Below are 27,790 nucleotides of genomic sequence, written 5' to 3'. Positions count from 1 at the left end.
CAACCTCTCTGATGCTCAGAAGGCATTATGTATGTTGATGATGACATTAATTATTCAGGGGAATGATTGACTCATAGTAATTCAATTTATGTATCTTATATTCAAAGAAAAGCACTGCAGAAATTAAAATTGCTTTCTCTAGGCATTTGGGATTGAGGATATTTATCAAGAAAAAGTGAATTAATGCCTCTATAGTTTTATGCACGAGTAATTATCTGCCCTTCCTTCATTCATTCTTTAATCATTTATTCCTGATTGCATGTGCTGGGTTCCAGGGATACACAAAGAATGGCTCCAGCCCTCAGGGATTGTATTTAAGTGAAATATGGATGGGAACATCTGAAAGCCTTTATTTCTTTTTATATTCACTCTAATTCAAATCAGTGACTCAAAAATCCTCAGCCTGCAGAAATATGAATAATTCAGTCATTGAAACTAGTTAGCAGGGACTAGCAGCAGCTAGCAGTGTTTTCTCTGAGTACTGGGGGTGACTCCTGATGCGTAACTGCTGTTCCAGAAAGTCATACTCATTTCGGAATGTAGTCATGAGTACAGTCCCCTGGGACAGTGTTTTGCAAATTTTAGTCATTCTCATAAGTCCTTCCTCAATTTTTGGCTATACTACCTATCCTCTTGTTTAAGAAACATTTTTCTTTAGAGTAACTTTTTTTTGGCTTAAATATAATACATGTAAAAGAACATTTATACCACTACCATCAGTGAAAAATTATTATCACTTGCATAAACAGAAGGTGAGCATTGAAATGAAATAGTATTGAGATACTTATAGCTAAGGACAGGCTCTGGGATACGCTTTCCATATTCTATCTCATTTCATTCTCACAACAACTGATCTCACATGTGGTGTTATCCAGGTGTTACAAGTGCGAAATTCAGGCTCAGAGAGGGTAATTATCTGCTTGAATCTGGACTTTAGGAGCTTGGCCTTTTAACCACTCTGTAACTCTGAAATGAGCTCATTTCAATTTCACACAGACGCATATATACATCCATATCAGAGTAGCATTCCTCCCATGTGAACATTTCTTTCTTTTAAGTCAATAGAGTAGCCATGCATAAAGTCATTTTAATAGTAAAATGTGCAACATAAAAGATGATATAGTTACCCATCAACAGATCAATTTAGAAACATTTTTTTTCCCAAGGGATGGATTAGACAACCACAGTTTCTAGCTAATAATCATAAAAATGTAGAACGTTTTGCTACTTTCAAAGACCTTGGAGGTGAATGAAATAACAGGAAGTGAAATATCTACAATAAAATGCTAGAAAAAATGTCTTTAATGAAGGCCATGAGGATATTTAAAATCATGAAAGTGTAATAGAGATGTGATTAAAATATATTGTAAAATGTTTGCAATGAAGAGTACAAGGCTAATCATTTGTAGCTTCCTAATGCTTTGCATCTTCAAAAGAATTTTCAACCCCCTACTAATTGACTTTTAGAAAATGCTCCTAATGTGTCATTTGCTTTGACTCAATGAGAAATCTAAACCATGATCATTTCAGCAATTTAGTCAGGGTTGTCCTACCTACAAACACTGTGTTAGGAGAAGCCAAGCATATATTGGACATGATCTGTTTTACTTCAGAAGTCTTTAGGAAAGGAAGAGAAGGAACTGGAGTTGAAAGCAGTGTTCAAGCATTGTGGTGGACAAAATAATGGCTCCCCAAAGGTGTCTACATCCTAATCGCCAAACTTGTGAATATGGAATTAAGATTGTAATAAGTTTACTTGGAGATGGAAGAGTATCATGGATTATGCAAGTGAGTGAAAGAGGAAAGCAGGAGAGGCAGAACCAGAGCCGGGGCAGCATGAGAAGGACTCAGCCCAATGTTGCTGGCTTGAAAACGGAGGGGTGGGGCCGTGGGCCAAGAGCAGTGGATGGCTTCTAGAAGCTGGGCAAGGCATGTGGACGATTCTTCCTGAAGGCCTCTAGAAGGAACATATCCTCAGCCTGGCCTGTGCCCTCTCACAGTCCGGGACCCCTCGGGGGATGTCCACCTGCCAGCTTAGGCCTGCTCCCCAGGGGAACGGGCCTAAGCTGGCAGTCAGACATCTCTCTGGCTGCCTGGGAGCCCTTGGGGGATGTCCAACTGATAGCTTAGGCCTGCTCCCTAGGGGGAGTGAACTTAAGCTGCAGTTGGACATCCTTAGTGCTGCCGAGGAGGTGGGAGAAGCTCCTGCTACTGCCGCTGAACTCGCAACCGTCGGCCTGGCTTGTGGCTGAGCGGAGGTCCCCCTGCGGAAGCCCAATGACCACCAGGGGCAGCTCCTGCGTTTAGTGTCTGCCCCCTGGTGGTCAGTGTGCACCAAAGTGACCAGTCATTTCCAGTCATTCCGTCATTAGGGTCAATTTGAATATTACTGTTTTATTATGTAGGATTATTTAGTAAATATATAAAAAGATATAAATAATTAGGGAATTGACATTGACATATTTTATTAAGATACTATAGAAGATCATGGTAAATCATCCTGCCTGTTGAATTTCAAAATACTTATCTGAAAATCCAAGTGAAGAGAACTATAAAATGTTAGTGAAAATCAGGGTCATAGAAGGATAAAGATTATTATCTGTTAACTAGAGGCCCATTGCACGAAGATTCGTGCAGTAGGCCTTTCTTCCCCTGGCTGCTGGCACCGGTTTTCCTCCGGCACTCGGGACCCAGGCCTTTGCCCCAGCCACAGCGGAGAAGCCAAGCCTCTTCAGTCTTCAGTCTTCAGTCTTCGCTCGGGCTGGAGCATTCAGTCTTCGCTCCATGCCTGCACATGCAAATTAACCTGCCATCTTTATTGGGTTAATTTGCATATTCACTCCTGATTGGCTGGTGTGTTGCAGAAGTAGGTCAATTTGCATATTTCTCTTTTATTAGTGTAGATATGACTGTCTGGAAATAAGAATTTCCAGTGAGTTAACTGTATCAATAATCTCACCCTGTTAAATATCTGTTGCTGATTTTCAACTTTGTTTACGATTTTAAACTACATTAAGATATAGTAATTGCTGCCCTGGCTGGTTTGCTCAGTGGTTGGAGCATTGGACCAAGGACCAAAGGGCCTAGGTGCAATTCTCAGTCAAGGGCACATACCTAGCACCGGTCAGGGTGCATGTGGGAGGCAACCAATCAATATGTCTCTCTCATGTCGATGTTTCTCTTTCCCTCTCTCTCTCTCTCTCTCTCTGTCTCTCTCTGTCTCTCTCTCTCTCTCTCCCTTTATCTCTTCCACTCTGTGAAAATCAATGGAAAAAATATCCTTGTGTGAGGATTAAAAATAAAAAAGAGATCTAGTTATTCCTCAAATGCAAGTGGTAAATAATACCACCATGTTTTTTCAAGCTCAGGAAAAATATACAGGAAAATTCAATATTTTGTTAGCTATTTCTCTACACTATTTTTTTTTCATAAAAAATTTTTTTATTGTTGAAAGTATTACAGATGTTCCCCCTCTCCCCCATTGAACCCTTCTGGCTTGCACCTGCCTCCCAACCCAGGCCTTCACCATACTATTGCCTGTGTCCATGGGTTAAGCATCCTATCTAACAAAGAGGTAATATGCAAATTGACCATCACTCCAACACACAAGATGGCTGCCCCCATGTGGACACAAGATGGCCACCATAAGATGGCTGGCAAGGGAGGGCAGTTGGGTAGGACCCAGGTCTGCAGGGGAGGCCAGTTGGGGGGGGGGGAATCAAGCCTGCAGGGGGGGGCAGTTGGGGGTGACCAGGACTGCAGGGGAGGGCAGTTGGGGGGAACCAGTCCTGCAGGGGAGGGCAGTTGGGGGCGACCAGGCCTGCAGGGGAGGGCAGTTACGGGCAATTGGGCCAGCAGGGGAGCAGTTAGGCATTGATCAGAATGGCAGGGGAGTGGTTAGAAGGTGATCAGGCTGGCAGGCAGAAGCAGTTAGGGGCAATCAGGCAGGCAGGCAAGCAGTTGGGAGCCAGCAGTCCTGGATTGTGACAGGGATGTCCAACTGGGATCGGGCCTAAATGGGCAGTCGGACATCTTTCAAGGGGTTCCAGATTGGAGAGGGTGCAGGCTGGGCTGAGGGACATTACCCCCCCGCGGATTATGTGCACTGCGCCTCTACTATGCATATAAATTCTTTGATAAATCTCTTCCTACCTACCCAAACACCCCTACCTTTCCTCTGAGATTCAATAGTTTGATTTATGCTTCTCTGTTTATGGTTCTATTTTGTTCATCAGTTTATTTTGTTCTTTAGATTCCACATATGAGTGAGATCCTGTGATACTTGTCTTTCTCTGACTGGCTTATTTCTTTTAGCCTAATACACTCCAGGTCTATTCATGCTGTTGCAAATGGTAAGAGTTCCTTCTTTTTTACTGCTATATAGTATTCCATGGTATAAATGGTCCACAGATTTTTTATCTACTCATCTACTGATAGACACTTGGACTGTTTCCAGATCTTAGCTATATAAATTATGCTGCTATGAGCATAGGGGTGCATACATTCTTTCTGATTGGTGTTTCAGGATTCTTACGATATATTCCTGGAAATGAGATCATTGGGTCAAATGGCAGCTCCATATTTAATTTTTTGAAGAAACTCCATATTGTTTTCCATAATGGCTGCACCAGTCTGCATTCCCACCAGCCATGTACTAGGGTTGCCTTTTCTCCACGTCCTCACCAGCACTTATCATTTTTTGATTTGTTGATGGTAGTCATTCTCACAGGTATGAGGCGGTACCTCATTGTCCTATTAATTTGCATCTCTCTGATGATTAGTGACTTTGAGCACTTTTTCATATGTCTGTTGGCCATCTGTATGTTCACTTTGGAGAAGTGTTTATTCAGGTCCTTTGCCCACTTTTCAATTGGATTGTTTGTTTTCCTTTTGTAATATATATTTTAGAAATTAATCTTTTATCAGATGTATCATTGCCAAATATGTTATCCCATACAGTGGCAAAAACTAAAATCATTTCTTCTAAGAACAGGAACAAGACAGGGATCTGCACTTTCACCACTCTTATTCAAATAGTACTGTAAGTCTTAGCCACAGCATTCGGACAATATGAAAACATAAAAAGCATCCAAAATGGAAAGGAGGAAGTAAAACTGTCATTATTCGCAGATGACATGATATTGTACATAGAAAATTCTAAAGACTGCCAAAAAAACTATTAGGTTTAATAAATGAATTTGGCAATATAGCAGGATACAAAATTAACACCCAGAAATTGATGGCATTTTTATATACCAATAGTGAATTATCAGAAGGAGAAATTAAGAACAAATTTCTTAATTTGTAACAAAAAATAACTAAGGAGGTAAAAGACTTGTACTTGGGGAAACTCTCATTGAAAAACAGAGAAAAAAGATATAATCAAGTGGAAGAATATACCGTGTTTATTGATTGGTAGACTTAGCATCATTAAAATGTCCATACTATCCAAAAAAATCTATAGATTCAATGCACTCCCTATTAAAATGCTAGCACTATATTACACAGATCTAGAACAAATACTCCAAAAATTTAAGTGGAACAACAACAAAAAAAAACAACAAGAAAAAACAAACAAACCAAAAAAACCGAATAGCCACAGTCATCTTGAGAAAGAAGCCAAAGTCGGAGGGATCACAATACCATATACCAAGCTATATTACAAAGCCACTATAGTCAAAACAGCCTGGTACTGGCACAAGAGCAGGCATATAGATCAATGGAATAGAACAGAGAACCCAGAAATCAACCCAAGCCATTATGCTCAAATAACATTTGATAAAAGGTGAGAACATACAATGGAGTCAAGACAGTCTCTTCAATAAATGGTGTTGGGAAAATTGGGCAGGAACATGCAAAAACATGAAACTAAACCACCTACTTATACCATACTCAAGAATAAACTCAAAATGGATAAAAGACTTAAATGTTTATTGTGAAAGCATAAAAATCCTAGAAGAAACCATAGGCAGCAAAATCTCAGACATCTCTTGTAGCAATATGTTCGCCAATACATCTCCTAGGAAAAGGGAAACAAAAGAAAAAATAAACAAATGGGACTATATCTACACTGTTTTTAGATGTAAGTAATCCTATATAATAAAAGGCTAATATGCAAATTGTCCCCTGGGGAGTTTGACCAGGAGTTCAACCTCTCGCTATGATGTGCGCTGACCACCAAAGGGTGGCGCAGAACATGGCGGGTGAACTGCAGTGGTGATGGGGGTGGGCACTGAGGGAGTGAGGGAAGGAGGAGGCGGAGAGGTGGGGAAACTGATCATTCCTGATCCCCAGCCAGGCCTAGGGACCCTATCTGTGCATGAATTTTGTGCACTGGGCCTCTAGTTAATAAATAAAATGGATTCAATAAATAAAATGGATTACTAAAATTAAGAATAAATGTAGCATTATTTTCATATATTCTTGACATAGCTTTATGTTTAAAACTTTTATATGATGTACAGCTTAAATTTTTTATGGACTGCGTCCTTATAGGTTTTAATAGGAGAGAAGAAATATAGGAACATGTGTAATAATTCTTTCTGGTTCTTTATATTCTAAAGTAGTATTTCATTGTCTAGAAGTTCACAATTTTATAAGAATTCATGCATAGGTATTATTATATTATACACTTCCAAATGTCAAGTTATTAATTAAAACGGCCCCATCAGGAATTCCCAGTGCTTCATTATTTCAGTTCAGAAAAGAGTTTAGTATTCAGTCTTGTACAAAATATTAGCCATGAGTAAAGTAATTAAACATTTTTATTATTTTTAACTTTGGCTTTTGTAACCAGATTAGTGCCTGAGTTCTGGGTTGTTAATTACCTAATATTACACCTGCAGCATGGGAATTAATAATATAAAAAAATAAATTTTTATAAAAGTTAGCATTAAGTGGAATACTCAAAATTGCTTTTACTTAACCACGTATTTCATTGTAAAATTCTCTCCCCTTCAAATCACAATCTATATTACTTTTTATAATTTTGGCTAACATCATAAACACAGTATTTATTTTAGAAATTCAATCTAAATTTTTGATACATAATTTCAAATGTTGTGCTTTGTCTGGAAATAAGCAATTTGGCCCTTATATGACAAACAAAATCACTGGGGTAAAATAAGGCAGATTTTGAACAAGTTAATGATTTTAGTGAATTGAATTATTCACATGCATTTATTACTTCATCAATAACATTATAAATCATTTAAATTTTTTCTCATTAGAAAAGTTTACAGTCTTCATTTTTAAAATATCAGCAAAACTTGAGAGAAAAATATGGTAGCTATCATCATCAAATATGTCACTAGAATTATTTTCAGTACAAAAAGGACTAGTCATTCTCAAACTTGAATGAACTTAGTTGCATGATGAATGATTCTTTCCTGGGCCCCAATTCCAGAAAATTCTGATTCTAGAAACTCCCAAAGTGGTTCTGATGCAAGTAGGCCCTGGACCACATTATGAGAAGAGAATGGAGTCACAATGGGGCAATGTAGCTGTTATCAAGTGCTTAACAGAGTTGAGGAATTTTCAAGAGACACAGTGTTTTCATTACTTGCCATTTTGTGAGCTCTACCTAGAAGTCAAGTTTTCCCTGAGCATAGTCCCCAGGAGGCTCCAGGGTGCCTCTGGGAGTGGCAGAAAAATACTTGCTAGGTCTGCTATTTCCCTCTGGTCAAGAATGGCTGCAGAGGACACAGACATCAGGGAGGGATGGGAGTTACATACTTGCTGGAATGCTCTGAACAAAAGAGTAGACATTCGTCCTTGTCTTTGTTTCAGTATTTATGTGTTTTCTAGCATATAGCCATTTATAAAATATTTTATAATCCCTACAGTCGGATGTGAGATAAACTTCCCACAGAATGTTTTGCTAAAAGTGTGTCTTTATTCAGTTATATTCTTATATGGTGACATCATATTCTGGACATAACAAAACTGTTGAAAGACATTAGTATCTAAATGATAATTAAATATTTGCTAATGTAATTAGATTTCAAGATTCCATTAGAGTTTGAGAACATGAAGTGTATTTATTGTAGCCTTGATTTATACATACTTCAGTAATAGGAATTATAAAGCATTCATTTGCACTGTTAGATCTGCTTAAAGTCCATGAAAGGAATTTAGGAAGAAAAACATAAACTATTTAGTCATGGCTCTCAAGTCATGAAAAGAGGTACTTTTATCACTTTTTTTTTTCCCCCACACCACATCTTGTGCTTTGGAAAGAAGGGGTAGACATGGGGAGTGAGGGAGGACAAAGAAACTAGGGGATGCCAACACTCTTTTGTCTCGTTCAGAAGTAGGACAGCAAAATTAGATTTGCCAGTGGAACTGAAGTTATTCTCTTTTTAATCTGATCAACTCATTATATGCTCTTGGCCATGAGGAACTTCAAGGAAGGGACTGCAGTTTTATTTCATTTTCTCAGTAATATTGCCTGCAGTATGGCTTGATACCCAAACTAGAGTTGGCAGTAGATGGTGTGAATTTAAGCCCAGCTTCCTGAGTTACTATTGATATGATCTCAGCAAGTCTCTCAAACTTTTTAACTTGTGTCTTCAGTTTAAAGTTTTGTTTTTGAGTTAAATTGAATTCAAACACTTTTCTTAAAACTGTTTCATACAGCATAAAACACACCATCATATTCATGTGAATGCACTTTCTATATTATTTCTACTGAATGGAATTTCCTTTGAAATATCTCACATTCATACTTATGTGGTAAGCCACTTTTTAGTGTAAGAAAACTCAGGGGCTTGTGTTGGAGATGGGGGTAGAGATGGAAAAGAAATATCCCATTTCAATGCTTAAGTTGTTAATCACATTGAGAAATAAGACAGCAGAGAAATAAAATGTTGCCTTTTTTATTGAAGTTGGCTAATGTGGTGTATATCTTTCAGAAAGTAGAGTTTGTAATGTGAAATCTTGGAATTAGACTGAGTTGCCCATTCAGACACAGAAGACCTTGGACCAAAGTAGTTTAACAAAGCAACAATAGATAAGGATTGGGATTAGGTTGCAGGTTTATCCTGGTCTCCACTAACATCCACTGGGTCTTTTAAAGAATTTACAACTTTTAGATTAGAGGTCTACTGAAATTATTAAACTAATTAATATAGATTTATATCAAATTTTGACTATATATTTTTAGGTTTAGGTATTATGGGAACATAAAATTTAGTAGAGTTTAAAAGATATTTTAAATATATTATTAACTCTGTTAAGCAGTTGCCACTTGACATATCTTTTTCTATTTTTATAGTTTTATTAATTTCTTATATATTTATTTTAGAATAATAAATATTGAAGTACAATCTACATAAAGTAAAATTTGATTTTTTAAATTAATCTTTATTGTTGAGATTATTACAGATGTCCCCTTCTCCCCCCACCCCCACCATAGCTCCCTTCCAGCTAGTTCCCACTCCACCCCCAGGCCCTCACCACCCTATTGTCTGTATCCATAGGTAATGCATATATGCATATAAGATCTTTGTCTAATCTCTTCCCACCCACACCCCCCTTCCCTCTGAGAATCATCAGTCTGTTCCATTTCCATGCCTCTGATTCTATTTAATTCACCAGTTTATTCTGTTTATCAGATTTTTTATTTGTTTGATTTTCAGATTTAATTGTTGATAGATATGTATTTGTTGCCACTTTGTTGTTCATATTTTTTATCTTTACCTTTTTCTTCTTCTTCCTCTTCTTAAAGAATACCCTTCAGCATTTCATATAGTACTGGTTTGGTGGTGATGAACTCTTTCAGGTTTTCTTGTCTGTGAGTTTCTTTATCTGACCTTCAATTCTAAATGATAGCTTTGCTGGGTAGAGTAATCTTGGTTGTAGGTTCTTGCTATTCATCACTTTGAATATTTCTTGCCACTCCCTTCTGGCCTGCATAGTTTCTGTTGAGAAATCAGCTGACAGTCATATGGGCATTCCCTTGTAGGTAACTAACTACTTTTCTCTTACTGCTTTTAAGATTCTTTCTTTGTCTTTTGCCCTTGGCATTGGAATAGGAATTTTAGGGGTGAAATAGGCAGGTTTAGGGAATATTTTTAAATTAAGGGGGTCCATGGAAGAAACACAGGGCTACGGAATTATAAAAGGGTACATTTCCATAAGACAAGGGAGTTGGGAGAGGCAACAGTTACATTTCCATAAGACAAGGGAAAGGCAGAAGTTACATTTCCATAAGATAAGGAAACTGGGAGTAGCCAAAGATCTATATTTACGAAATAAAGGAGGGCCTTACTTATATTATCCCATGTGAGGTTTGACCTTTGAGCTAAGGAATAGCTATAGTGACCAAGCCAAAGGAGAATAGTGGCCAATCAGAGGGGATATCGAGGCATAAAAACTACAGCCTTTATAAACTGTGGTTAAAGGAACTTGGTGGGACTCTTTCCCCCTCCTCACATGGGAGTCTGTGCTGTGAGACTCTTTCCCCCTCCCCAAGTGGGAGTCTGTGCTTGTTCTTCAGTAAATTTCCACCTTTGCTATACCATCTTCCATCAGTGGTTTCATTTTTAGACTCTGACAGACAAAGAATCCGAGGAAGCCATGCTGCCCAGGTGTTCCAGTGCAAAAAATCCTTTATCAGCATTTTAATTATATGTGTCTTGGTGTGATCCTGTTTGGGTTCCTTTTGTTTGGGGTTCTCTGTGCTTCCTAGGTTTGTAAGTCTATTTCTTTCACCAGGTAGGGGAAGTTTTCTGTCATTATTTCTTCAAATAGGTTTTCAATATCTTGCTCTTTCTCTTCTTCTGGCAATCTCATAATTTGGATGTTGATACGCTTGAAGTTGTCCCAGAGGCTCCTTACACTATCTTCATATTTTTTTTCTTTTTGCTTTTCTGGTTGGGTGTTTTTTGCTTCTTCATATTTCAAATCATTTATTTGATTCTTGGGATCCTCTAGTCCAGTGGTCATCAACCTTTTGGACCTCATGGACCACCACTTGGTGACCACTGCTCTAGTCTACTGTTGAATACTTATATATTATTCTTTACTTTAGTCAGTATATGCTTAATTTCTGACTGGTCCTTTTCCATTTTTTTGGCATTCTCACTAAGATCCTTGAAATTCTCACTAAGTCCTTTGGAGGTTTCTAGAAGATTCTTGAGTAATCTTATAACTGTGGTTTTGAACTCTAAATCCAGTAGTTTCCTTTCTTCCATTTGTGACATGTTTCTTTGTCTCCGCATTTTGGCTGCTTCCCTGTGTTTGTTTCTATGTATTGGATAGCTGCAAAGTCTCCTTGAGTTGATAGAATGGCCTTGTGTAGTAAGTGTCTTATAGAGCCCAGTGGCTCAGCCTCCCCAATCACCTGAGGTGGACACTCTTGGTGCACCCCTTTGTGGGCTGTGTGCACAGTCTTGTTGTAGTTGAGACTTGATTGCTGTTGCTGTCACTGGGAAGAATTGATCTCCAGTCCAATTTGCTGTGGGGACCAGCTGTGACTACAATGGAAGAGCTTCTGTGCAGGAGACACCCTTATGAGGCAGGACTTGCTTCAGTGGGCCTTGGGTGCTCACTGAGTCTGCCCCTTGAATGTGTCGCTTATGGATGTGAAGAGTTGTAATCTGGTATGGTCTCACACTGACCACTGGGTACACTGGCTCTTGGGTATCCAGGGAGGTGCAAAGTCAGCCATTGCCTGGGGCCACCCAGCAGGAGCTACAGGAAGATTGCAGATTCCTCTGCTTTGAATCAGGTTTGGAAGTGCCCAGAGAAGGCCCAGCTGTGAAGCAAGGCAGGCTGAGGCTGGTGCTGGTGCCAGGTCTTGGGCCTTTTATTTATTTATTTATTTTTATTTTTATTTTATTTTTTTCAATTTTTTTTATTAAGGTATTATATGTGTATATATCTTACCATTGCCCCCCCCCCCACTCCCATATATGCCCTCACCCCCCATTGTTTTGCTTCCATTGGTTATGTTTATATGCATGCATACAAGTCTTTTGGTTGATCTCTTATCTACCCCACCTCTCCCTAACCTTCCTGCTGTAATTTGACAGACTGTTTGATGCTTTACTGCCTCTGTATCTATCTTTTTGTTCAAGTTTATAATGTTCTTTATTATCCATAAATGAGTGAGATCCTGTGGTATTTTTCTTTCATTGACTGGCTTATTTCACTCAGCATAATGTTCTCCAATTCCATCCAGGTTGCTGCAAATGGTAAGAATTCCTTCTTTTTTATGGCATCATAATATTCCATTGTGTAGATGTACCATAGTTTTCTGATCCAGTCATCTGCTGATGGAAACCTAGGCTGTTTCCAGATCTTAGCTATTGTAAATTGTGCTGCTATGAACATAGGGGTGCATATATCCTTTCTTATTGGTGTTCCCAGTTTCTTAGGATATATTCCTAGGAGTGGGATTACTTGGTCAAATGGGAGTTCCATTTTCAGTTTTTTGAGGAAACTCCATACTGTTCTCCACAGTGGCTGCACCAGTCTGCATTCCCACCAGCAGTGCACGAGGGTTCCTTTTTCTCCGCATCCTCGCCAACACTTGTCGTTTGTTGATTTGTTGATGATAGCCATTCTGACAGGTGTGAGATGGTACCGCATTGTTGTTTTGATTTGCATCTCTCGGATAATTAGTGACCTTGAGCATGTTTTCATGTGTCTCTTGGCCTTCCTTCTGTCTTCTTTTGAAAAGATTCTATTTAGGTCCGTTGCCCATTTTTTTATTGGATCATTTATCTTCCTTTAATTAAGTTGTATAAGCTGCCTGTAGATGTTGGAGATTAAACCTTTATCAGTGATACCATTTGCAAATATGTTCTCCCATGCAGTGGGCTTTTTTGTTGTTTTGTTGATAGTTTCTTTTGCTGTGAAAAAGCTTTTTATTTTTATGTAGTCCCATTTGTTTATTTTCTCTTTAACTTCCATTGCCCTAGGGGCAGTATCAGTGAAGAAGTTCTTTTGGCATATGTCTGAGATTTTGCTGCCTGTGGATTGCTCTAGTATTTTTATGGTTTCCCGTCTTATGTTTAAGTCCTGTAACCATTTTGAGTTTATTTTTGTGTATGGCTTAAGTTGGTGACCGAGCTTCATTTTTTTGCATGTATCTGTCCAATTTTCCCAACACCATTTATTGAAGAGACTGTCTTGACTCCATTGTATGTTCATGCCTCCTTTGTCAAATATTAATTGAGCATAGTGGTTTGGGTCAATATCTGGATTCTCTATTCTGTTCCATTGATCTATATGTCTGTTCTTGTGCCAGTACCAGGCTGTTTTGAGAATAGTGGCTTTGTAATACAGCTTGAAATCTGGTATTGAGATCCCTCCTACTTTATTCTTCTTTCTCAGGATTGCTGTGGCTATTAGGGGTCTTTTTTTATTCCAGATGAATTTTTGGAGAGTTCTTTCAAGGTCTGTGAAATATGCTGTTGGTATTTTAATGGGGAGTGCACTGAATCTATAGATTGCTTTGGGTAGTATGGACATTTTAATGATGTTGATTCTACCAATCCATGAACATGGTATGTTCTTCCATCTGTTTACGTCTTCCTCTATCTCTTTTTTCAGTGTTCTGTAGTTTTCCGTGTATAGGTCTTTTACCTGCTTAGTTAAGTTTATTCCTAGGTAACTTAATTTTTTTGGCGCGATGGTAAATGGGACTGCCTTTTCAGTCTCTCTGTCTGTAAGTTCACTATTGGTGTATAGAAAGGCCATAGATTTCTTGGCGTTAATTTTGTATCCTGCTACATTGCCGAATTCATTTATTAAGTCTATTAGTTTTTTGACGGAGTCTTTCGGATTTTTTATGTACAATATCATGTCGTCTGCAAATAAAGACAGCTTTACTTGTTCTTTTCCAATTTGGATGCCCTTTATTTCTTCTTCTTGTCTAATTGCAATGGCTAATACTTCCAGTACTATGTCAAACAGGAGTGGTGAGAGTGGGCATCCCTGTCTTGTTCCTGTTCTTAGGGGAAATGTTTTTAGTTTTTGCCCATTGAGTATGATGTTTGCTGTGGGTTTATCATATATAGCTTTTATTATGTTGAGGTATGAGCATTCTATTCCCACCTTGTTGAGAGTTTTTATCAAGAAAGGGTGTTGGATTTTGTCAAATGCTTTTTCTGCATCAATTGATATGACTATGTGATTTTTATCTCTCAATTTGTTTATGTGATGTATCACGTTTATTGATTTGCAGATATTGTACCATCCTTGCATTCCTGGGATAAATCCTACTTGGTCATGGTGTATGATCTTTCTGATGTACTGCTGGAGCCAATTTGCTAGAATTTTGTTGAGGATTTTGGCATCTATGTTCATGAGGGATATTGGCCTGTAATTCTCTTTCATTGTGTTGTCTTTATCTGGTTTTGGTATTAGGGTGATGCTGGCTTCATAGAAGGAGCTTGGAAGTGTTCCTTTCTCTTGAATTTTTTGGAATAGTCTGAGGAGGATAGGTTTTAATTCTTCTTTGAATGTTTGGTAAAACTCTCCTGTGAAGCCATCAGGCCCCGGGCTTTTGTTTGCCGGAAGCTTTTTGATGACTGCTTCAATTTCGTTCATAGTTACTGGCCTATTGAGATGTTTAGATTCTTCCTGATTAATTTTTGGAAGGTTATATTTTTCTAGGAATATGTCCATTTCCTCCAGGTTGTCCAGTATGTTGGAATAGAGTTGTTCGTAGTATTTTGTAAAAATCCTTTGTATCTCAACGGGGTCTGTTGTTATTTCACCTCTTTCATTTCTGATTTTGTTTATTTGGGTCCTCTCTCTTTGCTTCTTGGTGAGCCTGGCTAGAGGTCCATCAATCTTGTTTATCCTTTCAAAGAACCAGCTCTTGGTTTTGTTGATCTTTTGTATTGTTTCTTTGGTCTCTATGTCATTTATCTCCGCTCTGATTTTTGTTATTTCCTTCCTTCTGGTTACACTGGGCTTTTCTTGCTGCTCTTTTTCTAGCTCTTTGAGTTGTAGGGTTAGGTAATTTATTACCATTGTTTCTTGTTTTTTGCAATAGGCTTGTAGAGCTATGAACTTCCCTCTCAAGACTGCTTTTGCTGTGTCCCATAGATTTTGGATTGTTGTGTTTTCATTGTCATTTGTTGCCATGATGTTTTTTATTTCTTCCTTGATCTCTCTGGTGCCCCAGTCCTTGTTTAATAGCATGCTGTTTAGTCTCCATGTGTTTGATTTCTTTGGATTGTATTTATTGTAGTTGATTTCCAGTTTTATGTCACTGTGATCTGAGAAGATGCTTGATATGATTTGTATCTTCTTGAATTTGAAGAGACTTTGCCTGTGACCCAGCATATGGTCTATCTTTGAAAATGACCCATGTGCACTTGAGAAGAATGTATATTCTGTGGCTTTGGGGTGAAATGTTCTGAAGATGTCAATTAATTCCATCTGGTCTAGTGAGTCATTTAGGATTGATGTTTCTTTGCTGATTTTTTGTTTAGAGGATTTGTCCAATGGTGATAGTGGGGTATTAAAGTCTCCTACTATGATTATATTGCTATTAATCTCTCCCTTGATATCCTCCAGGAGTTTTTTTTTTATGTATTTGGGTGCTCCTATATTGGGTGCGTATATGTTTACCAGAATTATTTCTTCTTGTTGGATTTCTCCCTTTAGTATTATGAAGTGGCCTTCCTTATCTCTTGTTATGGCATTTACTTTGAGGTCTTTTTTTTCAGATATAAGTATTGCTACCCCAGCTTTTTTTTCATTTCCATTTGCCTGAAAGATATTTTTCCATCCCTTCACTTTCAATCTGTGTGAGTCTCTTGTTCTGAGGTGGGTCTCTTGTAGACAGCATATATATGGGTCATGTTTTTTTATCCATTCAGCCTCTCGATGTCTTTTGATTGGAGCATTTAGTCCATTCACATTTAAAGTTATTACTGAAAGGTATTTGTTTGTAGGCATATCTATTTTTGTGTCTGTAGTCCTTCTTACCTGTTTATTTCTTCTTTTTACAGTATTCCCTTTAGCATTTCTTGCATTGCTGGTTCGGTGGTGATAAACTCCCTGAGCCTTTTTTGTCTGCAAAGCTCCTGATTTCCCCTTCAATTTTGATTGATAGTCTTGCTGGATATAGTATTCTTGGATTCAGTCCTTTGCTTTGCAACACTTTGTATACCTCCTTCCATTCTCTTCTAGCTTGTTGTGTTTCTGTTGAGTAATCATTTGACAATCTGATGGGTGCTCTTTTGTAGGTAACTCTCTGTCTCTCTCTTGCCACCTTTAAGATTCTCTCTTTATCATTTATATTTGCCATTGAAATTATGACATGTCTTGGTGTGGGTCTTTTGGGGTTGATCCTGCTTGGGACTCTCTGTACTTGTGTAACTTTTATCTTTCCCATATCAGGGAAGTTTTCTGTCATTATTTCTTCAAATAGATTTTCTAATCCCTGATGCTCTTCTTGTCCTTCTGGCAGCCCTATTATACGCATGTTACTTCGTTTCATGTTGTCCCGAAGCTCCCTTAGGCTTTCCTCCTGCTTTTTAATTTTTTTCTCCAATTGCTGTTCAGATTGAGCTTGTTTCTGTACCTGATCTTCTAACTCACTAATTCGGTCCTCTGCTTCTTGTAGTCTACTGTTGAAACTTTCCATGGTGTTTTTGATTGTAGCTATATCACTTTTCACTTCTTCCTGATTCTTGCATAAGTTGTTGATTTTCTCATCCATCCGATGTATAAATTCCACAACCATTACTCTGAACTCCTTTGCGATCATGTTGCAAGCTTCAGTTTCACTAATTTCCTTTCTTGGCGACTCCACATTTTCTTTCCTCTGTGAGTTATTTCGTTTCCCCATTCTGCCTATCACCAGAAAGCTCAAGCTTCCATTTGCGTGGACCTAGGCCGTGTGCTGTGGGGACTTCGCTCCACCCTAGTTTCACTGAAGTGCTCTGACACTAGGACATGTGGCTGCCTTTGGTTGGTGGGAACCAGACTTGCCCAGGGTCAGTGTCCCCAGTGTTCCATGTGGTCTCATGTGCACACTTAGAATCAGGGGCCCTATCTGCACCACACTGTTGGTATGTGCAGAAAATGAGATCCTTAGTATGTGCCAGGAGTCAGAGTTTCCCTGTGTCTGCACCAAGAATCGAGTGTCAGAGTCTCTGTTGCCTTGTGCGGTTTCTCGTTGAGAATCAGGGTCCCTGTGTGTGCATGCACCAACAATTGGGTTCACTGGCTCTTAGTGTGAATGTGCTGTGAGTCAGGGATCCCAGGCAGCTGTGTCCGGCTTGCCAAATTCCCTGAAGTGGAGCTGCGTCCTGTGTTTGCTCTCTCTACTGAGCCAAACTGGCTAGGGCTTCACACACTCTCAAATTCCTGAAGGTGAGCTGCCTCTGTGCACTCTCCCAGATTCCCCGAAGGGGGGGCGGAGTCCGTCCTGCATGCCAAATTCCCCAAAGGGAAGCCCCTCTGTGCGCGCTCTAAGATTCCCCAAAGGGGAGCTGTGACCCGCAAGCCAAATTCCCCCAAATTCCCCGAAGGAGAGCCCTCTGTGCACACTGTCAGATTTCCCTGAAGGGGAGCTGTTTCTGTTCCGTGTGCCAAATTCCCTAAGGGGGAGCACGTCCCTGCACAAAGCTCTGCAGCTTGGGCGAGGGGCAGGTCTATCAGTTACTATGGTGCTATCCGCGCACCTGCGGGGAGGGTGATAGGCTCTTTGACTCACGGAAATCTGCCAGGAAGTCTGAATTCTTGTTGTTTGTTGGTCTGAAGCTGTGATAGCAGTTCTCTGTCCCCAGTGGCTGCAGGGTCCTGGTTTGTGTCTGAAGCCAGGATCCGAGTCTCAGGCAGCTCTGTTTCTCAAGATGGCGTGGTCCCCGCGTCCGCACCAGCCACCGAGAAGTGTCCGCTTTGTGCGCGGGGCTCCGCCGTCTAGGACTGCCCGGTTAGGCAGCCCCTTGGAAGACCTGCAGAATCTAACTGACCCTAGCTCATACACACACACCACACACGTCTACACTCTCCTCTATGGGTTCCTCACTCACACTCTCTCTCTCCCTACATTCCTGCCGGTCGCCATCTTTCCAAATACTCTTGGGCCTTTTATTGATAAGTTTGGAGCTCCTGACCCAGCTGCATCTTGTTTGACAGGTTTTTTAGCCTGAGAAAGGACAGGCCTTTCATATGCAAAACTGATGCACACAGCTTAGATGGGTTTATAAATTGGGTAGGGTGGGGTCTCAGGAAATCACCAAGGTAGAGCAAACAGAAATGGCTGCCAGTCAGCCCTGCAAAGGGGAGGTCCCAGCATGGGAATAATGACTGCTGCCAGCAGCTCCATCTGGAAGAAAGCCACTCCTGAGTTCCTGCCCTGATGCCAGACAGCCCAGTTTCTCTTCCTACATGTCTGGGTCCCCAGAGCCTCGCCCAGCACTAGAGCTCAGAGGGATCAGGAGGAAGTGGGACCTTGTAAGTTCAGTTCGTGGTGCCGGCCTTTTAAGTGGAGCAGCTGGGTCTCCAGCAGCCTGTGTGTCACTGAGCCCCAATCCGCACTGGTTTTTACAGCCTGTAATTCTTATTGCCCATAGGGACTTCTTTTCTCTGCTCTGGGACCCTTGGCTGGGTGTCTGCTGTGGGCCTGGGACCCCTTAGTCCTCTGGGCAGCCTCTGCCGAGGCCATCTCCCTCCTGATTAAAAAAGCGTCACACAAAGGGTGCCGGAGCAGCCCGTTCCACTCTTCCCCACCTCCTACTAGTCGCAGTGCGCTTTCTTCTTTACTTCTCTAGGTGTAGGACTTCCATTCAGCTGGCTTTGCGGTGGTTCTAGATGATGGTTGTTCTGTACTTTAGTTGTAATTGTGATGTGGTTGTGGGAGGCAGCAAGTACTGGCATTAGCCTGTGTTGCTATCTTGGTTCTTCTCCCTAAAATTTGATTTTTAGTATACATTTCTATGCATTTGACAAATCCATATAAGTCATGAAAATTTAGTCTAGTGGTGTAATTACTCAAGGGTAATATCTGTCCCATATCTTCAAGATCTGTATCCTAACTTTGCTGAATTATATGTTTTTCTTTGAAGTTAACTTTATGTTTGTGGAAAGTACTTTGCCACAGGGAAAGGTATTTCCAAGATGAATCTTCTTACCGCTATATTAAAAAATGATCAAACCTTGATCCTACTGGACCTCAGTTGTAATTCTAGAAAATATTCAGCAAGCATTTGTTGATCACCAGTGTGGCCATAGGCTTGTTATATAAGCCCAGTTACTCACAAAGAAACAGGGAATCATGAATTCAAATCTAACTTGCATTTATATAAGATACAAAGAATGTAAGGATATCATTACGTAGAAGAAAGTAACTTGTAGGCTCATATTACAAAGATATGTTTTCTTAATTAGTAACCTAGTTTATATACTTTAATCTGAAATATGCATATCCTTTTCCACTCTTTCTTCTTTTACCGAATATAGATCCATAGTCCAGGCCTTTTCTTTAAAGCAAAGTGGACAATTAGAGATACCGCTCAAGGTTCTGACAACTAGGAAAATTTCCTTCCACCATTCTTCTTCAGTGAGCCTGTAATGCAGCCACCATTCACTTGGGACTGGTACCAGTACATTTCAGACACATTCATATCCAATAAAGAGGTCATTTGTACAACAGCAGGTGATATCAATACCTGGTTATATTTATGAAAACCAATAGTTGTTTTATACCAGCAAACCAATGAATTAAGCAGAGATGTAAAGAAGTACCACCATTATTATATCTTTCAAATTTTTGTTGGTGGCACTAATCTTTATAATTATTCCAGTATTTGTTTTAGTTTGCTATTTTAGTGATGATGGAGGAATGGGGTTGAACAGTTCCAAAGACTTATATTTTTTCCTTCCTACCATAACATTCTCATTCTCTGTAGATATTCAGCCATTTCCTATGTGTATATATTGCCACTACACATTCATGGCCCATAGAATATCTCTATGAGATACCTCTAGGGCTTGATGTGATATACCATTACACCTCATTTCCATAAGTTCCCACTCTTATATGTGTGCTATGGTGACATATTTGGTTTTCAGGAATTTGTGTCAGTGGAGATGGTAACTAATAAGAACTGGAAGATGTGGATATTCCTTTTCCCCCAGTACACATAGCTGCAGGACTCTGGAGAATGCTTAGAAGATGACACATTATACACATGTTTAGCCCCAGAGAAGCATCCTTTCTCAGAGACTTGGCCTTCCCTTAGATAAACGACTGTGAGTCTAAGACTAGAGAGGAGGCTGTGAATCCCCACGATGGTAACTTTAGTTAGTTTTTCCCCAGTGCTGGCATACATGATGAAAAAAGTTGACATCACTTGTAAAGCAATTGCCGCAAGTGAAAATTTTTGAAAACTTTTTATTTTGCTTTAGTTTGCTTGTTTTTAAATGGAATACAGGTTTCCCCAGTAAAGAAAGAGCCAAGGACATTTGGGAGTTAAAAAGTTCTTAGCCTCTCCTAGCCCGTGTGGCTCAGTGTTTAATCCCCAGTCAAGGGCACATGCCTGGGTTGGGGGCTGTATCCTCAGTTTGGGACAAGCAGGAGGCAATTGACCAATGATTCTCTCTCATCATTGATGTTTCTATCTCTCTCTCCCTCTCCCTTTCCCTTCCCCTCTGAAATCAATAAAAATATATTTTAAAAAGTTATCAGCCTTATCTCTGCCCCAGTCTTTTCTCTGAAGTCTTATGGTTCCAATTTGTTAAAACAGTTGTTTTACATTAGTTTAACAATCTTGGAGGGGTTTTGTCTGCTACTGCAATTGTAACTCTGAGTGCATATGCATGCTCTCTAGGGGAAGATTCAATCTGGAGAGATCACAGAAAATATTCAGGTCCTAAGGAAATCATTGTTGAGTGTGAAGTGGAGAAATGCAAAGCCCTTTAAAAGACTGTGTGAAATGATCTTAATACCATATTTAATAGATTCTGACAATGTTTTTGTTTGTTTGTTTTGGCCTACTCAAATTCTCTGAAATCAGAATTCATCCTAAAACCTATAATATAATAAGTATATTATAGCTTATTTGATCACAGTATTCTTACAATAATGGGTTGTCTTATGATCACCGTTATTTTAGATTCAATAATCTGTAGAGTAATGGCCATCAGAGCTGGGAAAGGAGATGGACATTGCAAAAATAGAATTCCACAAACGTGGACTAAAGAAGTTTGAAACATTTTAAAACCTCCTTACAGATCTAGAATCTTATGTTTATAATTTTAAATGAAATATTAACAATATGTACTAGTGATAAAAACTGATAGTGGTGGGAGTTGAACATTTGCAGTTTATATGTGAAGAATAGAAGGTCTTAGCAAAATAAACCTGTAAAAGTTAACACTATGCTTTTTTTTAAAGAGAAAAAATGTATCCTCCAAGGTTGTTCTGTAAAGCATGAAAACATTTGTTTGCATCTTAAACAGAAGAAGAAAGGGGAAAGTTTTACATTTGTATAAAAATAAATTTACTGGTTGTTTTTCACTATAGCTAAAAAGCATAATCTTAAAATGTGTTGGTACTTTCCTGTATTTAAAAGGAAGAACTAGGTTAATTAACATATATGTTAATTTCCCTTGAAGAAGACTGAGAAATGGACACAAATGCAGGTATTTTATTTAGAGGTGAGCTCAGTACTAGTGAGAAAAATGGGAAATGTGAGACAAGCAGGGGAGACAAGCCAATAATGTATATATTAATTAGCAGAATAATATTATGAGCAGTTACAATTCAATAGCACTGGAAACCCTCTCATTACTCTGTAGAACAAACCTCAGAATTGTCCCACCGAAGATGGCAGAAGCTGAGTTATATACACATTGATTTCCATCCCTCATTGATTAGGAGTTGCCCTCGTGCCCTCCCCCAGCCCTCTATGCACTAAATCCCCAGCACTTCTGATCTGCCAAGCAGCTCCCTCAGCTCCAGAGAAAGTCCCCAGGCAGCAAAGCAGAGGTCAGTGTGCTTAACAACTGACCATCAAGATGTAGCTGGTGGCCAGCGACATATGGGATGGACATCAGCAGCATCTACTACACAGATATATACAGAAAGCACCTGGTACTTTTTGCCACTATGAATAAGTGAAATTCACCAACTTTCCTGGAGGAGAAATATGAGTTATACTGTGTTTTACTACCTTCATCCTATAGAAAATCCCTAGTTTTGTTCCCCTGTTGTACGGGAGTACAAAGTTAGAGTATAAAATCAATTCAGTTATATTTACTATATAATCTGAGTACTGGTATATTTGTGTGCGATTATATCAAGATTAATGTTTATGTTAATCTCTACTGAGTCCATTATGGCTGCAAATCATTTCTTTGCAATTTTCTGTTTGTTTTTCCTGTACTTTGGTTACCAGTTAGAAAACATGTAATATTGAATAGATACACATGTAATCTTTCTTCATTAGGCACAAACATGAGTAAGATAAGGGATCTTATTCAAAAAGAAAAAAAATCTACCATTTGAAGCTAAAAATATGTAATAAGAAGAATTTTGATTTATGATCAGTCTCATTCTTTTGGCAAAATGTAGTATAATCTCTTATTGGTGCCAAAGCAATTATTGATATAAGTTATTGATACAATTACTTTCAAGTTTAAGGATTTGTTATAATATTTTGCAAGATAAATAAGGCATCATTATGAAATCTGAAAGAACACTTTACAGTAAATTTATAAAAATTAATATGGCTCCATTTTGTTCCTACCATTGTGTAATGTTCTCATTTACTTTATGTTGCTAGATTGGAGATTTACATTTTAAATAATTTATTTGCTGACCTTAATCACAAATTGAAGCTTTCAGGAATGAAAATTGTGCATTCCTATATTTTAGGTTCATCATTTATTGTTTCATTTCACAGCCTATTAAAATTGGCCAACCTTAATGACAATAGAGCTTCTTAAATGGGCAGAACGATGATTGACATTTTATTTAGTTTAAGTGTATAAATGGAAGTGCATTGCAAGGCCAACGTCAGTAGGCTCCTCTTGAGACTTCATAGAGAACTCTTGTTGGGTCTATAGTTCAGATATTATTCAAAGACAAGCTTGTATTTTCTAGGATAAGGGAAAAGAATACCATGGATATGAAAAGGCCTTGTATTGATTTTTGTAGTTTGACTCAGTGCAGTTTTATACAAAAAGATTAGAAAGCAGCAGAAATACCAATTACTATCTTCATGGCCCTGACCTAACCTCCTTGAGGCTCAATGTCATTATCAGTAAAATAAGGATAATAAAGCTAACTTCGTGCAGTTTTGTGACTATTAAATGAAGTAATGCATGTTAAATGCTTAGCAACATACCTGGTACATAGAAACTCTTAGTAAGTAATAATTGAGAAAATTAAAGATTAAAAGACCCAAATAATTAAATCTATAGAAAAGGAAGGGTTGGCTTTTAGTGCTAATCCTCAGGTTTTTAAAAACTCAAACAGTGATTATTGACTCAGTGTAAGTCAATACAAATGTAAAAGGAAAACTCACTTTCAACATAAGGAAAAATAGCCATAAAATATTGAGAAAGAGTCATTTTCTTGGGCAGTTTTGAAAGGTAGGTTATGATTATCTCTGGAATTGATTTCTGATGGTTGTCTTTCTATGGTAGTGGGATACCCAACCACATAATGTGGCAGTGTTCATGCTATACTTTAATAAACCTTCACAATTTAGTCTATAATTTTATTGATTTAAATTTGAGAGTCAAGAAGGAAGTTCTATAAATTCTTCATAGATAACCGCTCTCGGAGTACGTCATGTAGTCTATTTTATCTTTTCCCTTGAGAGGAAATCAGATTCCCAGTAAGCTTTCACATACATTGCATATTAGGATTAATTTATAGACTGCTTAATATTAACTAATCTAGTTCATCTCACTATAATAAATCTATTTGAATCTTTTAAATAATGTTACTGTGATCTTTGCTCTTTGAGGTTAAAAGTACAGACTGTGGAGTCAGACTGCCTGCATTAGAATCCTAATTCTAATACCAATTTCATTTTACCATCTGTAAAATCAGAATCACATTACTTTATTAATAGGGTTATTTTGAGAATTAAGTGAATAACATATGTAAAATAGGAAAAGTACTAGTTTATTTTAAGTACTTGGTAATTAAAAATATTATTGCTTTAAGTTTTACTGCAATTATTCTATAACTATACAGCAGTTACTCTGGCTAGTTATAATATAAAGAAATTCTCCTCTACTGTTCCTCAAACATAAACATACTGAATTATGACACTCTGCCTGTGTTTGTTCAACAAGTATTTATTTAGCATTCAGGCTGGGTGAGACACTACTTAGAGAATAACAACTATACTGATGATTCATACACAACTACTATATGCTTCTCATATGTTTTCTGCCAGATGTTTTTTTTTTTCTCATTCTATATATGTAAATATATTTTAAATTGTTGTCAAATATCTGTTCAAGAAATAGTGCTAGGAATCAATGAGTTGAAAGAGAAAGCATCTGTCATCAGAGATAGTTTTTATATGAAGAGAAAACTTGGTGGTTTTGGTAACTCCAGTGTTTTCATTGGTACTAGTTCTAGGGTGGGAGATAGCTTAGGATTAGTACTTCCCCACCAGAACCTTCTATTTATTTTATCAGAATCAACTTTATAGTTTATGACATGCAATAGTACCCTTTATTGGTTCTTTTTGCTATTGAATTTCTTTTAATTTTTATTTTGTTGGTTTTCTGGGCATGGAAATTCTATAACCTGTCTTTATGTACCCATCTTGACCTGGGAGGAAGATTTTGAGGTTCTCTAATGTAAATTCTCTCATTTCTTCTCAGAATAATCTGATTCATTAGGTAAAAGAAACAATGGCTCAAAGGGGTTAAATATAATAATCTAGGTAAATTTGTGGTTACTGGCAGAGCCATACCTGGTAGCCCAGAGCCCCTAATTCTATAGAAAATTCTCTTATTCTACTGCCAGGCCTCTCACTTCCTTTGAGCATCTTCTAGATTCACATTTGTACAGTGAATACAGTGTAGACTTACACAAAGCATGAACTTGGTTGCATCTGAAGGATTAGTTTAATCCCATATGATTATGATGGGGATAATATGAATTATATTATTAGTCTCATATTAGCAAATTAATACATCCCCTCAGGAGTACATTAAAGTGTTTGAGAAATAACAATATAACCATCTGGGAGCATTTTAAATATAAGAAAAGTAATATATTATTGTCTCTTTTTTCCAGAAAATACAAAAGACATCCTAATGATTTATGAAGAGGATGCTGAGGAATGGGCTCTGTACTTGAGAAAAGTATTTTTACACATTGTGAAAAGGGAAGCAATCCTGTTGTACGGCTTGGAGAATTACTCTCTTCGGGATTTGGAATTGCTGAGTTTAAACTCTTACAAATGCAAACTTTTGATACTATCGGATAGCCTGCTTAAAGACTTGACTCCAAAGAAATGTCAGTTCCTGGAAAAGGTACTTCATTCACCAGAAAGTGTGGTTACCCTGCTGTGTGGGGTGGCGAGTTCAGATCAGCTCTACAAGTTGTTAAATATCCCTGGAGGCAGATGGGAGATCTCAACTGAGCAGGGGCCCGAAGACTACATCTCTGTAATCGAGAGCATCATATTCGGAGGTAGTGTTACCCAATCTTCCTTATCTAGTTGTTTTCATTTTTTTGTCTACTTATTATAATTTTTTAAAAATCTAAAGTTTTTTAAAGAATGAATATCTGGATGTTCGGATAAAAAAGAAAAAAATGAAAATGAAAGTGAATTTATTTAACAGTATATTGCACTTTCCTCAAAATGCGTAGAGGTTGTCAATTTTTAGCAATATTCCAATAAGGGCTTATGGGTTGTTCTAAAATGGTTTATAAATATATTTCTTAGGGAAGCTTATATAAGACTATACGTGGCTGGACAAAAATGGTATGCTAAGCTGCTGTATAGCAGTTTGGTTCTGGAAGCTAGATTCCTACGTAACTTGCTGTAATGTTACCACGCAGAGGCAGTCCCGTGTTTGAAGGTCTGGTTTAGAACTCGGAGCTTTTGTTGTGTTGATAATTGTATGATATCTATTACTGGCATGAAATACTGTTATTTTTATTAACTTTAAAAACAAATTTTGTTTTAATCATATATCCATTGTGTTAAAGAACAAAATGCAAGGGCTCCTTCATTAATTAATTATAGTTCCACGTAACAGTCAGAACTCTGAGGCTTACTAACGTTAAAGCTTCGCCCTCCCCTGTCTCTTCTGCTTCAGGCCTGGTGTGGAAGGGGTGCTATGGTCAGCCCCTTCGCTGGTTTTCTCAACCTGCACTTTCCCTTTAACTCCTAGTGTTCCAGCTGCAGGAAAGAGGTGGGGTTCTTATTTTCCAGTGGCTATATAATATACTAGAGGTATGGTGCATGAAATTCGTGCACTGGGGCGGGGGGGGGGGGTTGTCCCTCAGCCCAGCCTGCACCCTCTCCAATTTGGGACATCCCTCTCACAATCTGGGGCTGCTGGCTCTTAACTGCTCGTCTGCCTGCCTGCCAGCCTGATCACCCCCTAACCACTCCTCTGCCAGCCTGATTGCCCCCAACTGCCCACCCTTGTCAGCCCAATCACCCCCCACTGCCCTCCCCTGCCAGTCTGGTTGCCCCTAACTGCCCTCCCCTGCTGGCCCGGTTGCCCCTAATTGCCCTCCCCTGCAGGCCTGGTCACCCATAATTGCCCTTCCTTGCTGGCCTGGTTGCCCCCAACTGCCCTCCCCTGCAGGCCTGAGTGCCCCTAACTGCCCTCCCCTGCCAGCCTGGTCACCCCTAACTGCCCTCCCCTGCCGGCCATCTTGTGGTGGCCATCTTGTAACCACATGGAGGTGGCCATCTTGTGTGAGGATGTGATGGTCAATTTGCATATCACCTCTTTATTATATAGGATAAAGTGTTGGCTCTTTTTCTTTTCTTTTTTTAAAAATATATTTTATTGGTTTTTTTTTTACAGAAAGAAAGGGAGAGGGATAGAGAGTTAGAAACATTGATAGGAGAGAAGCATCGATCAGCTGCCTCCTGCACACCTCCTACTGGGGATGTGCCCACAACTAAGGTACATGCCCTTGACCGGAATCGAACCTGGGACCCTTGAGTTCGCAGGCCAACGCTCTATCCACTGAGCCAAACCGAACAGGGCTTGGCTCTTTTTCTTGGAGTATGTTTCTGGGTTGTTTGGTAATCCCCTCATTCACTGAGAATGCCCCACCTGCAGAGAGTGTTTCCTCTCTTCTAAGCATATAGTGTGGTGGTCCACCTTATATAGATTCTAACTGTGGGTTTCCATGGCTCCCTCATGTGTCTCTTCTGATCAAAGTCTCTCTGAGATATCTCCTGGCTGGTCCTTTCTCTCTCTCACCTGGTTCAGGTCTGTCTGTAGAACCATTCCTTTGTCATTTGCCCTGACAAACTGCACAAGCAATCCATTCCCAGCACAGCCACCACCATCCTGCCCTCAGAGCAACAATGCAGGCACAGCCTCTTGCCTTTGATCATTTCCAAACATGGGCCTAACATGAGTCTCAGTGAACACTTGTCAACCCCCAATGATCTGCTGGCAGCCCTTATCACTATGGGTGAGGATGGTGGTATCCCTCTGGTTTCCCTGTGGCGGATGGTGAGACTCATAACACATTAACAACTCTCCTTAAAAAAATCCTCTTTCTATTTTCCAGCCTTCCAACATTTTCAAATTCAATATTTTTAAAGCCTTGTTTAAGTAATCTATGTTGCCTAAAAAGCTACCC

General features: G+C 39.0%; 1 protein-coding gene across 1 annotated transcript in view; it reads left to right on the top strand.

Annotated features, from left to right (window-relative positions):
- The window catches only part of BANK1 (B cell scaffold protein with ankyrin repeats 1), a gene marked incomplete at its 5' end in the record, with an annotated part of 309,000 nt that overhangs the window by 16,845 nt on the left and 264,365 nt on the right, over positions 1 to 27,790 (top strand). Inside the window, one exon of the mRNA XM_079774535.1 lies at positions 25,244 to 25,642. Within this exon, the coding sequence (XP_079630661.1) occupies positions 25,244 to 25,642 (399 nt within the window). The remainder of the gene's footprint in view (positions 1 to 25,243; positions 25,643 to 27,790) is intronic.

This window comes from Cnephaeus nilssonii (genome assembly GCF_951640355.1).
Source record: "Cnephaeus nilssonii genome assembly, chromosome: 1".
Taxonomy (NCBI): domain Eukaryota; kingdom Metazoa; phylum Chordata; class Mammalia; order Chiroptera; family Vespertilionidae; genus Cnephaeus; species Cnephaeus nilssonii.
Note: the sequence above shows the minus strand (reverse complement) of the source record. Positions and strands in the feature narration are given on the sequence as shown.